The sequence below is a fragment of the Muntiacus reevesi genome, chromosome 12 (assembly GCF_963930625.1).
Source record: "Muntiacus reevesi chromosome 12, mMunRee1.1, whole genome shotgun sequence".
Lineage (NCBI taxonomy): Eukaryota > Metazoa > Chordata > Mammalia > Artiodactyla > Cervidae > Muntiacus > Muntiacus reevesi.
Window position 1 is genome coordinate 8,320,160 of NC_089260.1, and position 21,605 is coordinate 8,341,764.

At 38.6% G+C, this 21,605-nt stretch overlaps 1 protein-coding gene across 4 annotated transcripts in view; it reads left to right on the forward strand.

Moving 5' to 3' along the window:
* Positions 1 to 21,605, forward strand: part of SLC26A7 (solute carrier family 26 member 7) — a 131,120-nt gene that overhangs the window by 19,538 nt on the left and 89,977 nt on the right. For 3 of the 4 annotated variants that reach the window (XM_065902496.1, XM_065902499.1, XM_065902497.1), the window contains exons 3-4: positions 4,435 to 4,545; positions 12,671 to 12,843. In XM_065902496.1, coding sequence (XP_065758568.1) covers positions 4,435 to 4,545; positions 12,671 to 12,843 — 284 coding nt within the window. The remainder of the gene's footprint in view (positions 1 to 4,434; positions 4,546 to 12,670; positions 12,844 to 21,605) is intronic. The other variant, XM_065902498.1, reaches the window with a different exon arrangement.

Genomic DNA, 21,605 nt, shown 5'->3' on the forward strand with positions numbered 1-21,605 from the left:
TAATATTTAGAAACTAAAAAAAAATGTGACATTCAACAAAAGAGCCCTAGAAAATACTCTTAATGACAAAATCAGTTGTATCAGAACAAAGTGCTTGACAGCTCTTTAGGAACATAGTCAGCTTGTGGAAAAATCTTATAAAAATTCTGTCCATGTTTTAACCCATACAAATTATAATCCTCCAATAAAAGTTTCTATGATCATATCTCTTACAGTTTCTTTATCTTTAAAGTTTGACTACACTGATTGTTCTAGAAACTGAACATAAATTGTTTAATGTTGGAAAATGTTTGTTTCAAGCAAGGACCTTACAGTTCACATTTCATGTTCCTTTAAATCTCTCATGGAATTTAATAAGTGGATTTGGTTTCATTGTAGGGCTTTTTGAGGCTTCCCTGGTGGCTCAGGCGGTAAAGAATCTGTCTGCAATGCAGGGGACCTGGGTTCAGTCTCAGGTTTGGGAAGATCTCCTGGAGAAGGGAATGTCTACCCACTCCAATTTTCTTGCCTGGAGAATTCCATGGACAGAGGAACCTGGTGAGCTACAGTCCATGGGATCGCAAAGAGTCAGATACGACTGAGTGACTGACAATTTCACTTTCCAGTATTCTTGCCTAGAAAATTCCATGGACAGAGGAGCTTGCCAGGCTGCAGTCTATGGGGTCGCAAAGTGTAGGACATGACTGAGCATACACACACACACACACACACAATTTGTGTATAAAACATATCAGACTTATTTTTACATGCTCAATATATACCTTGTTTAGTACTGCATCTCCATTTGCATGTGCCTCTTCCAAGACCAGTTGTCTTCATGTGATCATATATTTTTGTAAAATTTCCAAAGATATTTTAACAGAAATTAATTAAGACCACTGTCTTTTCCCAACTCACCTTCCCTTGAGTCATGGCTGCAGGTATGTATATTTTTAAATTATGAATGTATGATAACCCATTTATAGGATACTTGGAGAATACAGAACAAAGTTGCATATTGTTCATATATATATATATATAAGTGATTTCCTTGGTGGCTCAGGTGGTAAAGAATCTGTCTGCAATGCCAGAGACCTGGACTTGATCCATGAGTCGGGAAGGGAATGGCAACCCACTCCAGTATTCTTGCCTGGGAAATCCTATGGACAGAGGAGACTGGCAGGCTACATGCAGTCCATTAGGTCAACATGACTGGGTAACTGACACTCACTTCACTATGTATTACAATTATTTTTCTAAGTAGATAAGATTTTTAGTTGGAGTTTAAATATCAAACTCTCAAAAATTAATAGAATGAATAGACAGAAAAGTAGAAGGATAGAGTAGACCTGTAAAGCACTATGGACCAATTCAACATAATAAAGATTTATACAATTTTCACAAAACAGCAGGATACAAATTCCATTCAAGTTCCCATACACTATAAACCAGGAGACACTGGAACATATCCAGGGATATAAAAATGTAAAACAACATGCAAAAATTTCATGGCCTAAAGGTATTGAAATCATACAGAGTCTGTTCTCTTATCACTGTGGAATTATATTAGCAAACAATATCAAAAGATATTTGAAATAAGAGACATATTTTCAAGTGCCATGTGACACTTACCAAGAGAGATCTTTGACATACTTACTGAAAGCCTCAAAAAAGTTGAAAGATTGAAAAATACAGACGGTGATTACAGAGAAGAAAGCATTTAAATGAGAAATTAATATCAAAATGAGAAATTAACATGGCACATACTTAAAATCCCCATATATTTGGAAATCAAGTGTCTACTTTTAAATGATGGATGTATCTAATAAACCATAACAAGGAAAATTAGAAAACATTTGTAATGGAATAAAAATGAAAAGAAAAATTTATTAGAATTTTTTGCATGCAGCTGAAGCTGCTCAATGCAACTAAATATAAGGTGGCATCTTGGATAAGGTATAAAAACAAATAAGGGCCACTAGCATAAAATTCTGTGAAATTTGAAAAAAATCAGTACTTTAGTTAATAATATTGTATCACATATTAATTTCATATTTTTTTTTACAACATGGTATTCCTTTATATTCTCAGAATTGACTTAGAAGTTTCAAGACTCATAAAATATTTTTTTTCAAAAATCGCTAAAATAATAAGGTTTTTAGACTTCTAGCAGTCATACTAGATGTCAGAATAAATGGAATTATATGAAAATTTTGAGTGGCTATAAATTAGAAATTTAGCATTCTGTTCATACTTAGTCAAACAAGTAGAACCAAAATGTCATATATTTTTTAGCTAAGCAAAAATTCATGTTTTCTAAAATATATATATTATACATCTCTCTCTATATATGTATACAAAAGCTTTTCTACTACACATGATAAAGGCTTGAGAAAGAACAATAATAAGAAAAAGACAGAGAAATTGGAAAACATAAACTGAATGAAATAAAAATACTGAATATGAAACAGAAAAACTGAAACAAACTAGATAAAAGTAAATGATCATCATCTAGTCCAGTTGTTTTTGAACTTGGCTGTTCATTGGAATCATGTCAGCAGCAGATATTTTTGTGGTCTGGTGAAGAGTAAGTTGCCACAAAAAACTGACTTGATGAAGATCAAATAAAGCTCATTGTATGGCACTGTATAAAGGACATTGTCATGGAACTGGTTAATTCTCAAATAATATTTAAGCTTTTGCATACAAAAACTTGAAATGTCTTCCAATTTTATAGTTATCAGCAATTCTAATAGAGCTTTTCTCAATTTTAAACTAGTTATAAACCTAAAATAAAACTTTCTAATCTATTAATAGAAAAATAAATTTAAATATACTATAGTCTGACTCCCCAGAAATTAGAGCTTGAGACAGACGGATCATGCACTCCTTTATCACTAGGGAGTGCAGGCCCAGAGGGCAGATGTCAGGTACAAGGAGCAGAGAAGGCTTGTTTCATGTCTGGCTGCCCCTAAGGGGGTAGGTGGCTGTATGTTGGAGCATCCTCATTGGGACTGATGTAACGTGCACAATGTTTTTACAAAGTTGCTTGCCCTATCAATGCCAGGAGGTGTTTCTTATTGGGATGGGGAAATAGCCTTACAGTGCTAACTTGGTTTAAAGATATGCACATTTGCATTCCCTTTCTCAACAATAAGATTGCTGCGTCTCATCCTGCCGGTGTGAAATTCTAGAGCGACATCTGCCGCTGACTCTTCTATAACCACTTTTTATTTGTTTTCACGAGATTTTTAGGAATACATTGTTATTAAACAAGCGATGCAAGTAGGTTTTTAAAAATAAAGAGAGGACTAGTAGTTGGTAGATTTTTCATACATTTTAATCATAACTGAATTATCCTGTACTGCTTAGAAAAAAGTATTTGATGTAGAGCTAGAGTTTATTTTAAGGAAATTAACTTTAAATTAGTAAAAGTTAGGCAGTAAAAACGTACTGATCTGGGAACCAGAGAGTACCAGGCTGCATAGTGTGAATAATTAACTGGCCTAACATTCAGGTAGTCTAGATTATAATGCTACCTCCTTCGTCAAGTCTTTTGGTAGCTTGTCAAGTCCACTATGTTCAATCAAATGGCTATCATTAAACTGTACAAATTTGAATGGGTTATCAGAACCCAGCTGAACTAGCTGTTTAATGCCAAGGAACAGCCACAAACAAGATTACTTTAATCAATTTATACTCGCATATACTTTGGTCACATTTAAATGGCTAGTGTTAATTTAAACATGTCTAGGAAATTTTTTGTGTGCCTGTAACACTCAGACTAGGCAGGCAGTAGCATCTAAGGAGAATAAAAAGGAGCAGTTTTGAATTACTCCTTACTTATTCTTTAAATACATGGAAGTTGATATTTTTTTCATTCTAAGAAATTGTACCTGAATATATAGGCTGGGGTCCAGTAATGAGACGTGCATGGAGTCACACGCTGGTTGATACACAATCTCAGGCTAGTCAGCTGTCAGTCAACCAAGCAGCTTTGAATGTGTGTGTCCCTTTTGACCCAGCGTCAGTCACCTTTCATGTCCGGCTTCTTATCTGTCCGTGGTATTGCTACTACTCCTGTCCATCTCACAGATGCTATTGTGTGAATAGACGGAACATGTGAAAAGGATTCTCTAAGTGAGTGTGGAGATGCTTTGCTGTGATGCTATCACTTTTACCAGGAAGACACTCTGAACTAATGTCTTCTTACAGGCTTCCGGTAGTCAAGGTAAAATGTAGTAGGCCTAAAAGAATGGTTTTAGAATTGGAATGTAAACATGAGCTAATGAGTAAATTTTCTGCTGTTTGGGACAATGTTGCTAGTCTGTCACTGAACAAGTAGAATAAATAATTGTGGTTCCTTTAATCATTAATAAACCAACATCCCTTCTACTTTGTAATGGACTGTCTGTTGAGGTTAAAAGGTGGTCCTGTTCACCTCTGTATTCACAGGGCTGGCCTTTGCTGTTCTGTCATCTGTGCACCCAGTGTTTGGCTTGTATGGGTCTCTGTTTCCCGCCATCATTTACGCCATATTTGGAATGGGGCGTCATGTTGCCACAGGTAATAATTTCTGTCTGTTCTTATGCTTCTCATGCTACTAATGAAAGGGACTCAGAAGTGATCATTTGTTAATAACATTTCCAATGCAATTCTCACTTTACTATTGAAAATATTGGGGCAAATATTATCAGCAAATAATATCAGTAAATATTAGGACAAGATATTTAACTTTTTGTGTCCAATACATACTGTGACTTATTGCTCTATTCCTGTGTAACCAAGCTAATTGTTAAAGATTCCATTCATTTTTAAGTTGTCAGAGAAGGGCAATGTTCTCAATTTGCAATGAAATGAAAATAAGCACACCGAGGAAAAGAGAAGACTGTATAAAGTTTAGTCACTCAAATGTTAAAAATTGTTTTCCACACAATATTTGGATTATGACTTCCCTGGTGGCACGGTGGATGAGAATCCACCTGCCAGTGTAGAGGACACGGGTTCAATCCCTGTTCTTTGAAGATTCCACATGCACCACAACCCTTGAGACCACGCTCTAGAGCCGTGAGCCCCAACTGCTGAAGTCCGCGAGCCTGCAGCCCGTGCTCCACAGAAGAGAAGCCACTGCAGTGAGAAGCCCGCACACAGCAACGAGGAGTAGCCCCCACTTGCCACATCTAGAGAGCGCCTGCACAAAGCAATGAAGACCCAGTGCAGCAAAAAACAAAAAATTATTGGACTACACAATCTTTTAGGTTTCTTCCAGCCTAGATTCTACATACCCTCTCATTAGTATACCTCTTATGTTGCCTAACATTGCGTTATCAAATAAAATGTGAATCACAAGTAAGCTGATAATAGAGTAGGCTGGTTAAAAAAAAAAGACTTGGAAGTTAGATAGATCTGGGTGTGTGTCACATTTGTTGTTTCCTATCTGCATGACCTTGAGCAAAGTTTTAAAGATCTGTTTGCTGCTTTCTTGATAGTCAAATGTCAAAAAAAGTCATGACTGTAGTGAGCATTAGATGAGATAATTGATTTGCAAGTGTCTAATTTGTTACTTGCTACATAAAAATTAATTAAAGCTATAATCATTACAGAAAAGAAAGTGAAGTTGCTCAGTCATGTCCGACTCTTTGCTACCCCATGGACAGTAGCCTACCAGGCTCCTTCGTCCATGGGATTTTTCAGGCAAGAATACTGGAGTGGGGTGCCATTTCCTTCTCCAGGAGATCTTCCCGAACCAGGGATTGAACCCAGGTCTCCTGCATTGTAGGCAGATACCTTACTGGCTGAGCCACCAGGGAAGTCCTTATACCAAACCTCAATCATTACAGAATTGATACCTTAATCTTAAATGTTAAGGTAATACAAAGTAAAGCAAAATGAGGACGGCAGCCCACAAGACAGCACCTCAGATAGCTCTGAGAAACTGCTCCAAAGAAGTAATGGGGGATGAAGTGAAGTGAAGTGAAAGTCACTCAGTTGTGTCTGACTCTTTGCGACCCCATGGACTATATAGTCCATGGAATTCTCCAGGGCAGAATACTGGAGTAGGTAGCCTTCCTCTTCTCCAGGGGATCTTCTCAACCCAGGGATTGAACCCAGGTCTCCCGCATTGCAGTGAGTCACAAGGGAAGCCCGATGGGGGATGGGGGAAGGTCAATATAAAAGATTTTGGTGAAGAGGGAGTTCAGTGCAGTCAAACACTTATTTTACAAGAGATTTTCTACTAGTCAAGAGGAGCTGAGGTCATTATGAAGGGATTTAGTGCTCTTCTAGATGTGAGGAGATGCAAGGATTGGTCAAATTGCCAGCATCCGTTGGATTATCGAAAAAGCAAGAGAGTTCCAGAAAAACATCTACTTCTGCTTTATTGACTATGCTAAAGCCTTTGACTGTGTGTATTGTAGCAAACTGTGGAAAATTCTTAGACATGGGAATACCAGACCACCTATCCTGCCTCTTGAGAAATCTGTATGCAAGTCAAGAAGCAACAGTCAGAACTGGACATGGAACAACAGGCTGGTTCAAAATAGGAAAAGGAGTACGTCAAAGCTGTATATTGTCACCCTGCTTATTTAACTTATATGCAGAGTACATCATGAGAAACGCTGGGCTGGATGAAGCACAAGCTGGAATCAAGATTGCTAAGGAGAAATATCAGTAACCTCAGATATGCAGTTGACACCAACCTTAGTGGCAGAAAGTGAAGAAGAACTAAAGAGCCTCTTGATGAAAGTGGAAAAGAAAAGTGAAAAAGTTGGCTTAAAGCTCAACATTCAGAAAACCAAGATCATGGCATCTGGTCCCATCACTTCATGGCAAATAGATGGGGAAACAATGGAAATAGTGGCAGTCTTTATTTTGGGGGGCTCCAAAGTCGCTGCAGTTACTGACTGCAGCCATGAAATTAAAGGACACTTACTCCTTGGAAGAAAAGTTATGGCCAACCTAGACAGCATATTAAAAAGCAGAGACATTATTTTGCCAACAAAGGTCCATCTAGCCAAAGCTATGGTTCTTCTAGTAGTCATGTATGGATGTGAGAGTTGGACTATAAAGAAAGCTGAGCACTGAAGAATTGATGCTTTTGAACTGTGGTGTTGGAGAAGACTCTTGTGAGTCCCTTGGACTGCAAGGAGATTGAACCAGTCCATCCTAAAGGAAATCAGTCCTGAGTGTTCATTGGAAGGACTGATGCTGAAGCTGAAGCTCCAATACTTTGGCCACCTGATTCAAAGAACTGACTCATTTGAAAAGACCCTGATGCTGGGAAAGACTGAAGGCAGGAGGAGAAGGGGATGAGAGAGGATGAGATTGGTGGATGGCATCACCAACTCAATGGACATGAGTTTGAGTAAACTCTAGGAGTTGGTGATGGACAGGGAGGCCTGTTGTGCTGCAGTCCATGGGCTCGCAAAGAGTAGGACATGACTGAGTGACTGAACTGAACTGAACTGAAGGACTGGGATCACGAAATCAGTTCCTGAAAATTTCTAACTGTCTAAAGTCCTGTTCCACCAGTTTCCCTGGAGCAGAGTGCCTCACTGTCCACCCTGAACTACTTTCAGGGCATGTCAAAGGTCAACAGCTGCAGCAGCACAGAGTTCAGTCTCCGCAGGGGCAGAGGCCGAATGCCCTTGGCACGCACCAATCTGCTGCTGACACTATCTCTCTGTATATGTTTGTGTGTATATATGTACTTAGATTTGAGAACCTCAGATATACTGTTAGGTGCTTTATTAAGAACTTTACATATTTTATCTTAATACAACCATTTAAAATAGACATTGTTATTTTGATATTTAGGTTAAAATAAACCCTACATTTCAGAAAGGTTTCTGTGAGCACACAGATTAAGTTGTAGGTGCATGGATTACAAACGAGATGTGGCTAAATCTGAAGCCCAAGCTTTTCCTCTTTTCAACCAGCTGCTCAAGGATGCAGTTTCCTTTTGTCCTGATGTGAAGGGAAAAAAGCACAGTAATGATTTAGAAGTTCATGAAGCCCATTGTATTCAAATTTTCCTGCTCTCTAATTTCCTAACATTTATTTTCATTCTTCAAAACAGTTAACTATGTCACTAACAAGAAAAACTCTATTCTTTTAGAGCTGACCTTGAAGCATTTCCTCTGTTAAACAAAAGATAAATGAAAAAAGTAAAACAATTTCCCAATAGACAATAATTACTTTACAAAAAAAAGTCAAAAATACTTAACTTGATATACCTAAGTATGAGTTTACATAAACCACTTTATTTCCTAAGGAATCATTATTCCTAAGGTGGCATTGCTGTGAAACTGCCATTTATATAACATTTTGTATTTAACAGATATTGTTAACAGCTAACAGTTAACAAATATTATTAACAGGAATCTTGTAGTCTACTAGGTTAATAATATACATTTCAAAATACATATATAATTTACAGACTCTGCTGTAGATACTGTATAACACAATAAATGCCTAAGGCATTTTATTTCTGCATATGTATCAATACTTCTCCAAAAGACAGAGTCAGCTGTACCTTCTCATTTCTCTATTTACCCTAACAGATTTAGAATTCTTTAGAATAATATTAAAACATTAGCATTGTGTGTATATATTTATACTCAAGAAATATACTGATTATTTTTTGCTTTCCTATGGTCCAAGGAACCATAGGAACCAAGTGAATCTCACCTAAATTTCCTGAAAATATTTAGTATAGAGAAAATATTTTTCTTTTAAATAATTTTGTTGTACTTTAGTTTGGTATATAGAAGTATGTGAAGCTTCCTACTTTCATTTTACTATTAAAAGACTGAGGTTGCTTTCATAAAGAACAATCACTTTATCTGGGATTTTAACTCCAATTCTGATAGTCAGAATGCAATAATGAATTAGAAAATGCAATAATAAATTATGCTTGAGGTATGTTTAAAAGCCAATAACTTAAAAGCCAGACTATAAAGACACCAAATGTGCTGTTTTTTAGCAATGTGATTTTTTTTTCTTATTTTAATTTAAAATACATATATATTTTTTAAAGGACTAAATCACTGATTGCTTCTTGTGACTTGCAAAGAAAATGTCTTAGAATAAAGAGGAAAAGAACAGAAACTTGGGTATCAATCCAGTGGAAACAAAATTGTTAATGATAACCCTTAAGTGACAATTTGTAAGATCTAATTATCTTCTAAAATTAGAGAAAAATATTTTTAAAGAGAATGATCTGTTCAGCAATTTAGAGAAAAGATTAGGGAGATCATTGAGGATAGTCTTTAGAAGAAAAGTAAGCAAATATTTATTTACCAAATGGGGTAGGAGTTGTGATAGATGACTTTTACATATGAAATCTCATTTAATCTTTACCCAAATTTTATAACTAGATATTTATCATCATTTTACCAATAAGGAAGCTGAGTGAGGTTAGATAAGTTGAACAGGAATTTGAGCTTAGATCTGTCCAGTCCCGAGGCCCTGCTACCCACAGTACTCTAAAGCTACTAGATGGGTTTAGTGGTGGTGGCTCGGATGGTAAAGATTCTGCCTGCAATGTGGGAGAGCTGGGTTGGATCCCTGGGTTGGGAAGATCTCCTGGAGAAGGGGATGGCTACCCACTCCAGTATTCTTGCCTGGAGAGTCCCATGGACAGAGGAGCGTGGCGGGCTATAGTCCATGGGATCACAGAGAGTTGGACGTGACTGAGTGAGTAATCCCTGGAGAAGGAAATGGTAACCCACTCCAGCATTCTTGCCTGGAGAATCCCATGGACGGAGGAGCCTGGCAGGGTACAGTCCACGGGGTCGCAAAGAGTCGGACACGACTGAGCTTTATCATACTTTGAGCGAGTAATACTTTCACTTTCACCCAAAGTTACCACTGGGTGGCTTAAAGCCTAGACAGGGTGAAAAGTTGACAGAGTGAGGGAAGGAGCAGAGGAGACGAGGGGAGGAGATCAAGACGAAGCCAGACCAATAAGAGCGAGAAGGTCAACTGTCATTCACGGCATCCTCATATGGTCACCACAGCCTCAACATCCTTGACTGTCATCAGCTGTCTCAGAAACAGCAAAGTAGCAGCCTGTGAAAAGAGGCATGCCTCCATGACCACGTTGGCACAGTGGGTGACCCCATACCCTTTCTGGCAGTCTCTCTCTCTAGAGTCACATCCTGGGATGTGACTCACGTGGAGGTGAGACTCACTTTTCTCCCCTCAATAAAACAGTTGAGACGGCCTTTTCCTCTTACCATTCAATTCCTTCTTATCATCTTACAAATCCTAGGAAAAGTAGGCCTAAACTTAAAAATTAACCCTAGATCATTTTTGTTCTCAGTTCTCTAGTCGTTTGTTCAGTGGCTTTCGTACAAATCATTTTGCTCTATGTCCTAGACTTAAAGGTCAAAAGACACACTTCTTTATTCTCAGGAATATCAAACTTTGAGAAATTTTATTGTAACATATTTGGAAAAAATGTCTTATCAAGAACAGATTCAATGGCAGATATTCTTTATTTGGTATTGTTTATCTTTGATGCCAGAATCTTGTCTCTAATCATTAGATATATTTGTTCTTTGATGTGTTCTTAATCTAATAATTTGTGATGAGAACAGTGATCATGAGAGCAGATAGTTATTGATGATTTATTGAGAATGACAGCTTCCTGAGAGAGCACATTTTTGTGTGCCATCAACTCAATGGAACAGTTAATATTGAATAACAGAGTATTTTGGTTTTAATCTCATTGTGAATTATCTTTTTTAGGTGCCATATGTTGTGATGTGTGGCATATATATAAATGTGTGTGTGTGTGTGTGTGTGTATAACTTTTTACTTCCTAAGTCATGTACAACTCTTCTGACCCCATGGACTGTAGCCCACCAGGCTCCTCTGTCCATGGGATTTTTCAGGCAAGAATCCTGGATTGGGCTGTCATTTCCTTCTCCAGGTGATTACATTATTTCTTTTAAGTCTCATCACAACCCCATTGGGTGAGGCATGCTTTCTATGTTTAGATAAGATTGAGATGCAGTGTGCTGGGATTTAAGGTGAGGTTTATTGGAGGCTACCATCATCATACCATTCTGAATCACAGCACATACTGCCTTATCCTGTGAAACCAAGGGATTGCTTATGTTGGGTTTTTACTGAGACCTTGTCTCTGTTTGAATTGGCTCTCTTGATCTATGAGGCTGCATGCCATTTGTTCAGATGTCTGCATCTTGTGATGTAGACCCTTTTTCACAAAGTGTTGCTTATGATCTGGGGCAAACTAAGGTCTTTAGGTAGTGAGTTGGAATGTTTGCACAGTGCTGCAGTTTGTTTCTTTAATCCCAAATTGCTGCACCCTCTTTGTGGGAACTGGTCTGCCGGTGTGGCTGCATTCTCAGACACGCTGTGCCAAGATAAGAGCGTCAGAACTCCTGGCAGAAAGAGAGGAACACGCTGAAAATGATCCTGCATTTCTGTGAGGCCAGGACAATTCTTGGGAAATACCTTTGAACCATGTCTGGTTCAAAGTAGACAGGAATGGTATATTTAACCATTTTATGGGCCACAGCATGTTGTTGTTTCTGTGCCCTGAATAGAAAGATTAAACCTGGCCCAGAAGGTCTGGGATGGATCTATGTTGAATATGGGATTTGAGCCAAACAAGGAAAGTCAAGGGTAGATTGTCTAAGTAGACTGGAGGAGCAAGCATTTCAGCAATGAGTCTCAGACTCAGCAAAGGGCCCCATTTTCCATATGAGCTTATTGAGGTGTTTATTATCTCTTTCTTATTCTTCTCAAACTCTAGAATATAGGTGTTATTACCCTCATTTTTTTTTTAAGCAGAGACATTACTTTGCCAACAAAGGTCCGTATAGTCAAAGCTATGACTTTTCCAGTAGTCATGTATGGATGTGAGAGTTGGACTCTAAAGAAAGATGGACACTGAAGAATAGATGCTTTTGAACTGTGGTGTTGGAGAAGACTCTTGAGAGTCCCTTGGACTGCAAGGAGATCCAACCAGTCCTTCCTGAAGGAAATCACCCTGAAGGACTGATGCTGAAGCTGAAGCTCCACTACTTTGGCCACCTGATGCAAAGAGCTGACTCGTTAGAAAAAACCCTGATGCTGAGAAAGACTGAAGGCAGGAGGAGAAGGGGATTACAGAGGATGAGATGACTGGATAGCATCCCCTACTCAATGGACATGAGTTTGAGCAAGCTCTGGGAGATGGTGAAGGACAGCAAAGCCTGGAGTGCTGCGGTTCATGGGGTCGCAAAGAGTTGGGCATGACTTAGTGACTGAACAAGCGCAACAGCAACAGCCTCATTTTATGGATGAGGCAATTTAGACTCAGAGTAATGTACTTTATGCTGTGATAGTGATAAATGGAGGAGCTGGATTCAAGTCCAGACTAGGACCTTTATCCCTGTCCTGCATTCTCTATATAGGTCTGCAGAGAGGTGGGAAAACATATGACCTAGGAGGGAATAGCAAGTAGTTGGTGTGGCTGTGCAAGAAATGTGCGAGAAATATGTGTGTATAAAGGTGAGTTCTGTTTATTCCAGAGTGAAGGGTGGAGTAGTGGGGATGCAGAGGAGAGTGCCTCTAAAAGATCTGTTTTGGTTTTACAAGGTAGATTCACCTTTAGTGGTGGAATACAGTAATGTTTATTCAGTCTGATACTAACAGAAGGCTCCCTTTCCCTTTTCAGGCACTTTCGCCTTGACATCCTTAATATCAGCTAATGCAGTGGAACGACTTGTCCCTCTGAGCAGTCAGAACCTCACCACACACAGTAACACAAGTGTCCTGGGATTATCTGACTTTGAGATGCAAAGGATCAGCGTTGCTGCAGCTGTTTCCTTTCTGGGCGGTGTGATTCAGGTAAGTATACTGAAACTGGTGAGTAAAGAAAGGGAGAGAGTGGCCAGGAAAAGGAAATTGGTGCTTTATTAAACTTTTCTCTTCAATTGAATTTTTCTTCCAGTTTTATTGAGATAATTGCCACAACACTGTATAAACTTAAGGTGTACAGAAAAATTATTTAATATACATACATCATGAAATTTAAGTTTCATGAACATCCATGGTGGCTCAGCTGGTAAAGAATCCACGTGCAATGCAGGAGACTTGGGTTCAATCCCTGGGTTGGGAAGATCCCTTGGAGGAGGGAAATGCTACCCACTCCAGTATTCTGGCCTGGAGAATTCCATGGACTCTAGAGTCCATGGGGTCGCAAAGAGTCTGACATGACTGAATGACTTTCACTTTCAATTAAAGCAATGAGATGTTAATTTCAAGGCAAGGTGGAACCATTTAAAATGCCGGTATCAGTTAGTATTTTTGCTGGGGAATCAAGCACTCAATAAAAATTATGGCACTTTAAAACCAAAACTATTTTTCTCTTTACTCTGTAGCTTTTATTATCCTCTATAATGGGCACTTTGCCTTTTTTCCTTTTTCCGAGAACTTAAAGTGGTCTGGGATTACTTTTGGAAAATTTCCCAAGCTTTTTTTCCTGAAGCAACCGCTGGACAAGATTTCTACCCCAGAGGACATGGGGATATATAGCTCTTTTGACAGTTACACAAGCATGGGGTGACATAGCTGGAGGTATTTAGTGACAGAGCCTTTTATTAATGTACTGGTACATTCTGGAAACACATAGTCTTACATCTAAAGGATGGTAAGAACAACTGCAGACCCAAATAAGAGATTCTCCACTTACTTTTGATTTTGTACTAAACATTTTTTGCACCTTTTAAATAAAGGGATCATGAGTAATGAAAGGATTTAAGATGCTAACTAGTTTAACCTGCCTGTTCAACAGATCATTCTTAACTCTTTCCAGAAAAATCAGTTTTATTCTATTGTAATGCTGGGGGAGGACAATCTAAAGGTCCTTTTGATGATGTTTCACTGTTTCACAACCATTATAGACAAGAAGCCATTACTGTTTAAATCTTTCCAGCTGTGCTCCCGCCTAGTAAAGCAAGATGCAATTCACTTAATAAAATTAGAATTAAAAGCCTTAAAATTATAAATTGAAAATTCCTCACATTAAAAATAGTAATTATATTCATTACCCTCCTATGTGCCAAGCTCTGTTCTAAGCATGTATTCGTATATTCAACCTCTGTCAGTATTGTATGAAATAAATATTCGTCTTCCCATTATACTGATGAAGATACTGAGAAGTAAAGCAACTTATTTAGAATCTCATAATTAGCAACTGGCAGGGTAGGAGTTGAACTAAAAAATAGAGTCTCTGAAGTGCGGTGCTGCACAGCTTTTTAAACTAATATTGCGAAAGGAAGCAAGGAAACTCAGTCCACCACCTTTTCAAGCCAGACCCCATGCTAGTGTCTCCCACACTTTATCCCGTTGACAATAGCAGCAACCGTGTTTTAGGCATGATTCGTCTGGTGGGGCAATGTCCTTGGTTATATAACTGTGTGTCTGTCATTCTTGAGACCTTCAGGGTCTTTCTCACACCACTTACATGACACCACTTGTACTTCTTTCAAGGCTCAGCTCAAATATAATCATCTCAGAGAAATATTAATTGACATCTCTGGACTTCCCCTAGAAGACTTTGGACCTGACTTACATGTTAGGACTTCTCAATCTACCAGAAAATATTTTCCGGGTATTTGCCTCTGTACCTGGAATTAGTCTCTAGAATTGTTGAACTCTATAATTCTAAGAGCTGGTACAGAATAAATGTGAGTTGAATCACTTGAATAAGAATAAAGTCAACTAGATTTTAGTAGCACTATTGTGTCAAATAGGCAAAATTGAGGTTTTATTTTTGTGTCTTCTAATTTATCATTTTCTCTCTCCACCCCCCACCAGAAGATAGGGAATGGGTGTATATCTGTTTAAATTGTAACACAATTCCTAATGAAAAAGGAGTAAAAAAAAAGATGCATTATAATTTTTTACTTTGGTCATCGATTTTGTCAGATCCATCTAGCTAAAAGGTGAAGACTTTTTCAATGAAATCTCCCACCTCTTCTCACAACTATCCCCCAGCCAATGCCTGAAGAAAAATAAAAATACAACCACTCCTACACTCCCCCACTCCTCCGTGTCTTTTAATAATATCGTGCTCCAATCATCCCATTTAAAAACTTAGTTGTTTTCTTTAGCTCGGGCAGAATTCCTTCCCTATAGCACGCATGCAGTCACTAAGTTATGTCCGACTCTTTGGACTGTAGCCTGCCAGGCTCTTCTGTCCATGGGATTTTTCAGGCAAGAGTACTGGAATGGGTGGCTACTTCCTACTCCAGCGACTATTTCTGATCCAGGGATCGAGCCTGCATCTCCTACATTGCAGGCAGATTCTTTAACTGCTGAGCCATCGGGGAAGCCCAGTGGAAGGCTGAAGAGTCAAATTGTTGTCCATCCCTTGCAGTTCTGAGTCTCACTGCCTCTTACATTAGAGGCTATTTTCTTTTCTACAAAAGTATGAGAACTGAAAAGATTATGGTGCTGCCTTCAGCAAATAAAAACAATTCTTAAGCAGTGAATTTCTACTATATTCTGTAATAAAAAATAAAATATGAATTGTGCTGGTTTCCTAAACATACGATAAGTTTACCTACTGAATTATCCACTATTTGTCTCAGACCTGTTACGCATTCCTGCTATGTCCAATGTAGGTGTTTTCATCTCTTTTACTCTTGCTACTCCTCTCAGGAGGAGAAGGGGGTGACGGAGGATGAGATGGTTGGATGGCATCATCGACTCAGTGGACAGGAGTTTGAGTAAATGCCGGGAGATAGTGAAGGACAGGGAGGCCTGGAATGCTGCAGTCTATGGGGTCTCAAAGAATCAGACAGGACTGAGTGACTGAACAACAACTGCTCTTTACTAACCTTTTAAGCAGCCAGTGGTTTCACATTCTATCATCAGACTCACGCTTCCAAAGTACAACTTGATTTTTGAGCTAGCGTGCAACAGTGATGTCTTTGCTGAGTCCTTTCAATGAGAATTTAGGGATGATTTCCCTCAGGAAAGTGTGCAGCATACTTGTTTGCAAAATTAGGTGTTTAATAAATGTAGGGAAGAGTGATGTCACTCACACTTGGAAAACTCTTATTTTCACTACATTTTGTTGTTATTGTTCACTCAGTCATGTCCGACTCTTTGCAATCCCATGAACTGCAGCACACCAGGCTTCCCTGTCCTTCATTACCTACCAGAGTTTGCTCAAACTCATGTCCATTGGGTCGGTGATGCCATCCAACCATCTCATCCTCTGTTGCTCCCTTCTCCTCATGCCTTCAGTCTTTCCTAGCATCAGGGAAAGCGTCACTGCTTCTGAACTGCTTACACTGTGACTTCAAAATGGCTCGTTTCAGTGTTGTTGTTACCTTTTGGCTAGTTGCGCGTCTTCTGAACTAACAATGCTGTGTCTTCTGTACATAGTCTGTGCTGTCCGCTTTATATGCGTATTCTTCCCTCTTTCTGGAATTCTTTCGAATAGCGTCTTTCTTCTTGGATTCCTTAAGGGTCAAGATATAATTATATTCCTGTCTAGCAGCATTGCATTCTCCTTCTGAAAAACTAGTGGCACATTTTCTGTTCCTCTCTTTTGTAAGTGTGCAGGTTTGTCTTGGTGTGGTTATCTGCACGATCATGTCTCTGAAACCCAGCTGCTCAGAGCTTCTCCTAGAGTCCCTCTTTTCCCCTGTCCCTGTGTATGTGGAACTCGGGAACTCGTACTGAACAACGCATGCATGTTGGAGAAATACAGACTTACCTGAGGTTCCTGTGAGAGAGGTAGAGGAGGTTTTCTTCTCTTTTTCATTTTTTTTAAACAAATTTCTTGATTTAGAATTTTTTTAAGTAAAGTTGCAAAGATAGTACACAGTTGCCGCGTATCCTACACACCCACAGTTTCCCCTATTATTGACATCTACATTAGCCACAACTAACGAATCAGATTATATACACCGCATACATTGTAATCAGACATTATAATCAGATTTCCTTAGATTTTACCTGATGTTTTCTGTTCCAGAATCCCATCTGGTGTACCACTTTACATTTAGTTGTCTTGTCTCCTGGTAGGGTCCTCTTACCAGTTAAAATGTCTGAGACTTTTCTTGTTTGTGATGATCTTGACAGTTTTGAGGACTATTGGTCAATAGTCTCTAGAATGTCCCTTAACTGGGGCAATTTGTCTGATGTTTTTCTCATGATTAAACTGGGGTTGTGGGTTTTGGAGAGAAAGATGAGAGCGATAGAGTGATATTCTCATCACATCTTATTAGGAGTACAGACTATCAACTTAATGTACTACTCTTAATGTTAACCCAGATCACCAGGCTGGACTAGTGTTAATTTGTCAGGTTTCTTCAAATTACTCTATTTTCCACTTTTCCAAACTGCAGTTTTTGGAAAGAAGTCAATATGCACAGCCCACTCTTAAGATATGGGAGTTATGTTAAAGAAAAGTTAAGATAAAGAGTGGGGAGTATCTACATAAATTACTGGAATTCTTCTAAACAGGAGTTTCCCAACTCTCTCATTTTAAAATGTAATCAATCATTTATATCAGTATGGACTCAGGGTTATTTATTTTATCCTTTGGGTTATAATTCAGTACAGCTTTATTTATGTTGTTCTTCACGTTGTGCTGGCTTTGAGCATTGGGAGCTTTTTTTCAGTTGGCTTTTATGTCCCTCCTTGATATGCTCTCATTTATTTATTTGTTAGTTATTTTTGGAGCTCTTTTTTATTTTCTGGCACTACAAGATGATCTAGGCTCATGGTATGTATTTCCTACCTTAGTCATAGAATCAGTCATATTTCTAAGGAGATCTGACTTCTTTTACTGGAGAATGCTATTAGAAATTAAGATTTATGTGCTGGGTGTGCTCTCTGCCACAGAGGTGTTGTTACTTCTAAGCTACTTCAGCTGACACAAGCAAGGAAATATATATATGTGTGTATCAACTAAAAGGCTTCCCTGGTGGCTTAGATGGCAAAGAATCTGCCTGTAATGCAGGAGACTCAGGTTCAATCCCTGGGTCAGGAAGATCCCGAGAAGAAGAGAATGGCTACCCACTTCTGTGTTCTTGCCTGGATCCCATGGCCAGAGGAGCCTGGGGGACTACAGTCCATAAAGTCACAAGAAGTCAGACATGACTGAGTGATTAACACTTTCACTTCATGTCAACATATGTATGTAAACATATCTCTCTAATTTCTAAATATTTCCATCTGTATCTGTGTTAAAATAAACATGATTTCCTACTGATATCTGTAATTCTTATCCCTTCCATACTGATCATTCTAACCTTCTTCCCTTGCTTGCTGTAGATTTCTTCAATAGTGAGAAATCTGACTCCCACCATCTACTAACCATTTATTTAATTTTTGAGTCCCAGTGTATACTTTTAGTGGTTTCAGAATTATTAACTTCTACACCCATGGGATTAACTTTACCAACTCAAGGACAGTATCTTTATTACCTTTGGTTTGACATACTTTGGGCTTCCCTGGTGGCTCAGCTGGTGAAGAATCTGCCCGCAATGTGGGAGACCTGGGTTCGATCCCTGGGTTGAGAAAAAGGGAACGGCTACACACTCCAGTATTCTAGCTTGGAGAATTCCATGGATTATACAGTCCATGGGGTCGCAAAGAGTTGAACACAACTGAGCAACTTTCACTTTCACTTTACATACTTCACTCATTTCCAGAGTTATTCATGTGACCACATTTTTTGCATCCCTTTCAGTGAGGTTTTTTCATACCTTTAACTAATCCAAAAAGTCTATATATTGTATGAGTCCATTTAAATGCTACTTAGAAAAGGCAAACATATAAAGATAGTAAATGCAGCTTTGGTTGTCAGATTCTTTGTCACATTCTGCAATCCACCCTGGGACCTCCCAACCTCCAAATAATTTTCTAAAAAATAAGATTCATGGGTTTTGATAAATATGCTATCGTATATCCACCATTACAGTATTGTACAGAGTAGTTTCATCATTCTAAAAAATTCCCTGTGTTTCACCTATTATATATTTTCTAAGCCCCAGCAGCTACTGATCTGCTTACTGTCTTTTTAGTTTTGCCTTTTCTAGAATGTTGTGTAATGGAATCATGCAATAAGTCATTGCATGACTTGATAGGCCGTTCCTTTTTATTACTGAATAGCATGGAGGCAGGCTTTATCTTCTGACTTCCGTAGCACATAGCCTCACAGAACACAACTTCACAGGTACTCTTTTGACGTTTTTCCTCTATTCTCTGGTCACAGAGTTTTTTTCCTGCCGTATCCCTGTGCAGCACTCAGCTGTTCCATTGTTGTTTAGTTGCTAAGTCATGGCGAACTCTTGCGGCTCATGAACTGTCACCCTCTAGTCTCCTTCTGCCCGTGGGATTTCCCAGGCGAGAATACTGGAGTGGGTTGCCACTGCCTTCCCCGCCCAGGGATTGAATCCGTCTTCTCTAATGGATTCAGGAAGGTTCTTTACCACTGAACCACAGGGAAAGCCAACTGATCTATTATCATGAGCAATTTAGCTCTCTTCCCAAGTCTGCATGCAATACTCAGTAGAGAACAGAGGGCTTTCAGGGTTTTAGCTCCCACTCAACTTCTTAGTCTTTACCTTCCTAGTAACAGCTACATTGCAGTTCTTTACACTCCTGGGTAACGTCCCCTGCTCCCAACACCAACACCTTGCCTCACTTCATAAGGTTTTTCAAAGGAACTGGGTCTTTATCTCTGTATTCTGCAACAATATTGTGCCTTGCCCCTAGCAGGTATTCAATAAATATGCATTAAACAAGCAAATAAGTGAATTGGTATAATATAATTATACAGACTGCAAACTGATAAAACCTGAAATGCATGCAGTATTCCATCCACTTGGTCAGTGTAGTTGTTTGATATGCACTCTTTTCTTTTTTCACTACTTGAAGGCCTCTTGCAAAAAATGGCTTGAGATTTGAGATACATTCAGTTTATATAGAACACATGGTGTTTATAAGAGCATTACCAAATAGTATCATGCTTGTGGACCTTGATAATGTGTGTCAGGGGTTTTTAGCATTAGCGCAGAATATCAACATTACTACAAACAGCTGAAATATATTGTATGAAATTAATTTTCTCAGGAAATGTTGCATGGGCAAATTTTGGGAGTTGGCTAGCCATATTATAATTATCATCATCCCCATTATTAGTAAAAGGAGCAGATGTGGCTGTTTATTAAGTCATTAACCTAACATTTTTTTAACATTGGCATAAAATTTAAGTATTAGGCCTCCAAGCAAAATATTCTAGAAGGATCCTCATTTTACATACTTAAGTTCCAGGATAATCTTGGAAACTGCAATTCCATCTGTGGATACCTCTTACAAAGCCTGTGTGTTACAGGTACTTGCTGTCTTCAGCTTGTATACCTCAGCCTCTGTACACTAGAACCCTCATTTTGATGTGAACGAACTGTTGAAATGTGGGTAGTGAGGAAATAGATGTTCTTAAATTTCTCCTTCTTCTCTTTCTCCTCCTATCCCTCTTTTTTCTTCTTAAAATGTCTGCCCTTGTCTTGGATTATGGAGAATGTTGTCATCAAGAAGAAAGTAATTTCTCTTTAGTTAAATCTCACATGTTTGCAACCATCCTTCACATACACAATATTTTATATCAGAAAGGAGGTCTTAGGGGACTTGGTGAACTTTCAAGAGTCAAGAATTCTCCATTTTAGGAATTTATCCGTTACTGGGAAGGTTTTTTTCTAAAGCATAAAAATGTGTACAAGACGTATATTACAAAAATACATGGGGTCTTTGGATAAGTTTTACAGATTACCCCAGTCTTTTTGGTTTATATTGTAAGGTAGGTACATGTATTTTCAAGATTTGAAATGGCTGAGCCCTTCATATTTTGAACTTTTCCTATATCCTTCTATTTGTAGCAATCTGGTTGTGGAAATGACACAGAAGTTTTTACTAGAAGATAGTGGTTAGCTGGAGGTGGCTGGCGTGTCACTTCAGGTTAGGTGACCTTTGTTTCTCAGGCATGAGAAGATACTAACCCCTCTTAGTAGGTGCTGGGTAGGAAACAAGTAAAAACCAGAATGTAAAATGGGGACGATCTCTACACGTCCTCTCAAAGGAGTTTGCTTCTCAAAACAAATGAAAATGAGGTTTCTTTGCATACAAATAAGAACTTTCGGACACTCCACCTATGTGTAAAGTTCCATATAGGGAAGCAGGCTTCCAATTTCAAAGATCTGGATTGCTTGTATGCTGCATTTCAGTGAATGAAAACTCAACTCTCTGGTGTTCATTTTGCCTCGATAATATGCTAGTTTCATCCTCATGGCCTGTAAGAATTAGTGTCATAATTTGGAGCGAACTAATAGAAAGATACTTGGGAAAAATTGGTTCCATATTTTTCTTAACTAATTGTGTTTTTAGGATGAAAATCAAAATAAAAAGATTATGAATTGGTGTGTTCCACTTGTACCTACACCACTGATTGATTGGGTATTTCCCTTGGGACATTTCTATTTGACAAACTGACTGTTTCTGAACCAAAAAATGTTGGTAATAGAAGCTGCTGCTCTGGTTTCATTTTTTGGTGGAAGAATTGCCTGATTTCTGTGTTGGCAACCTATATT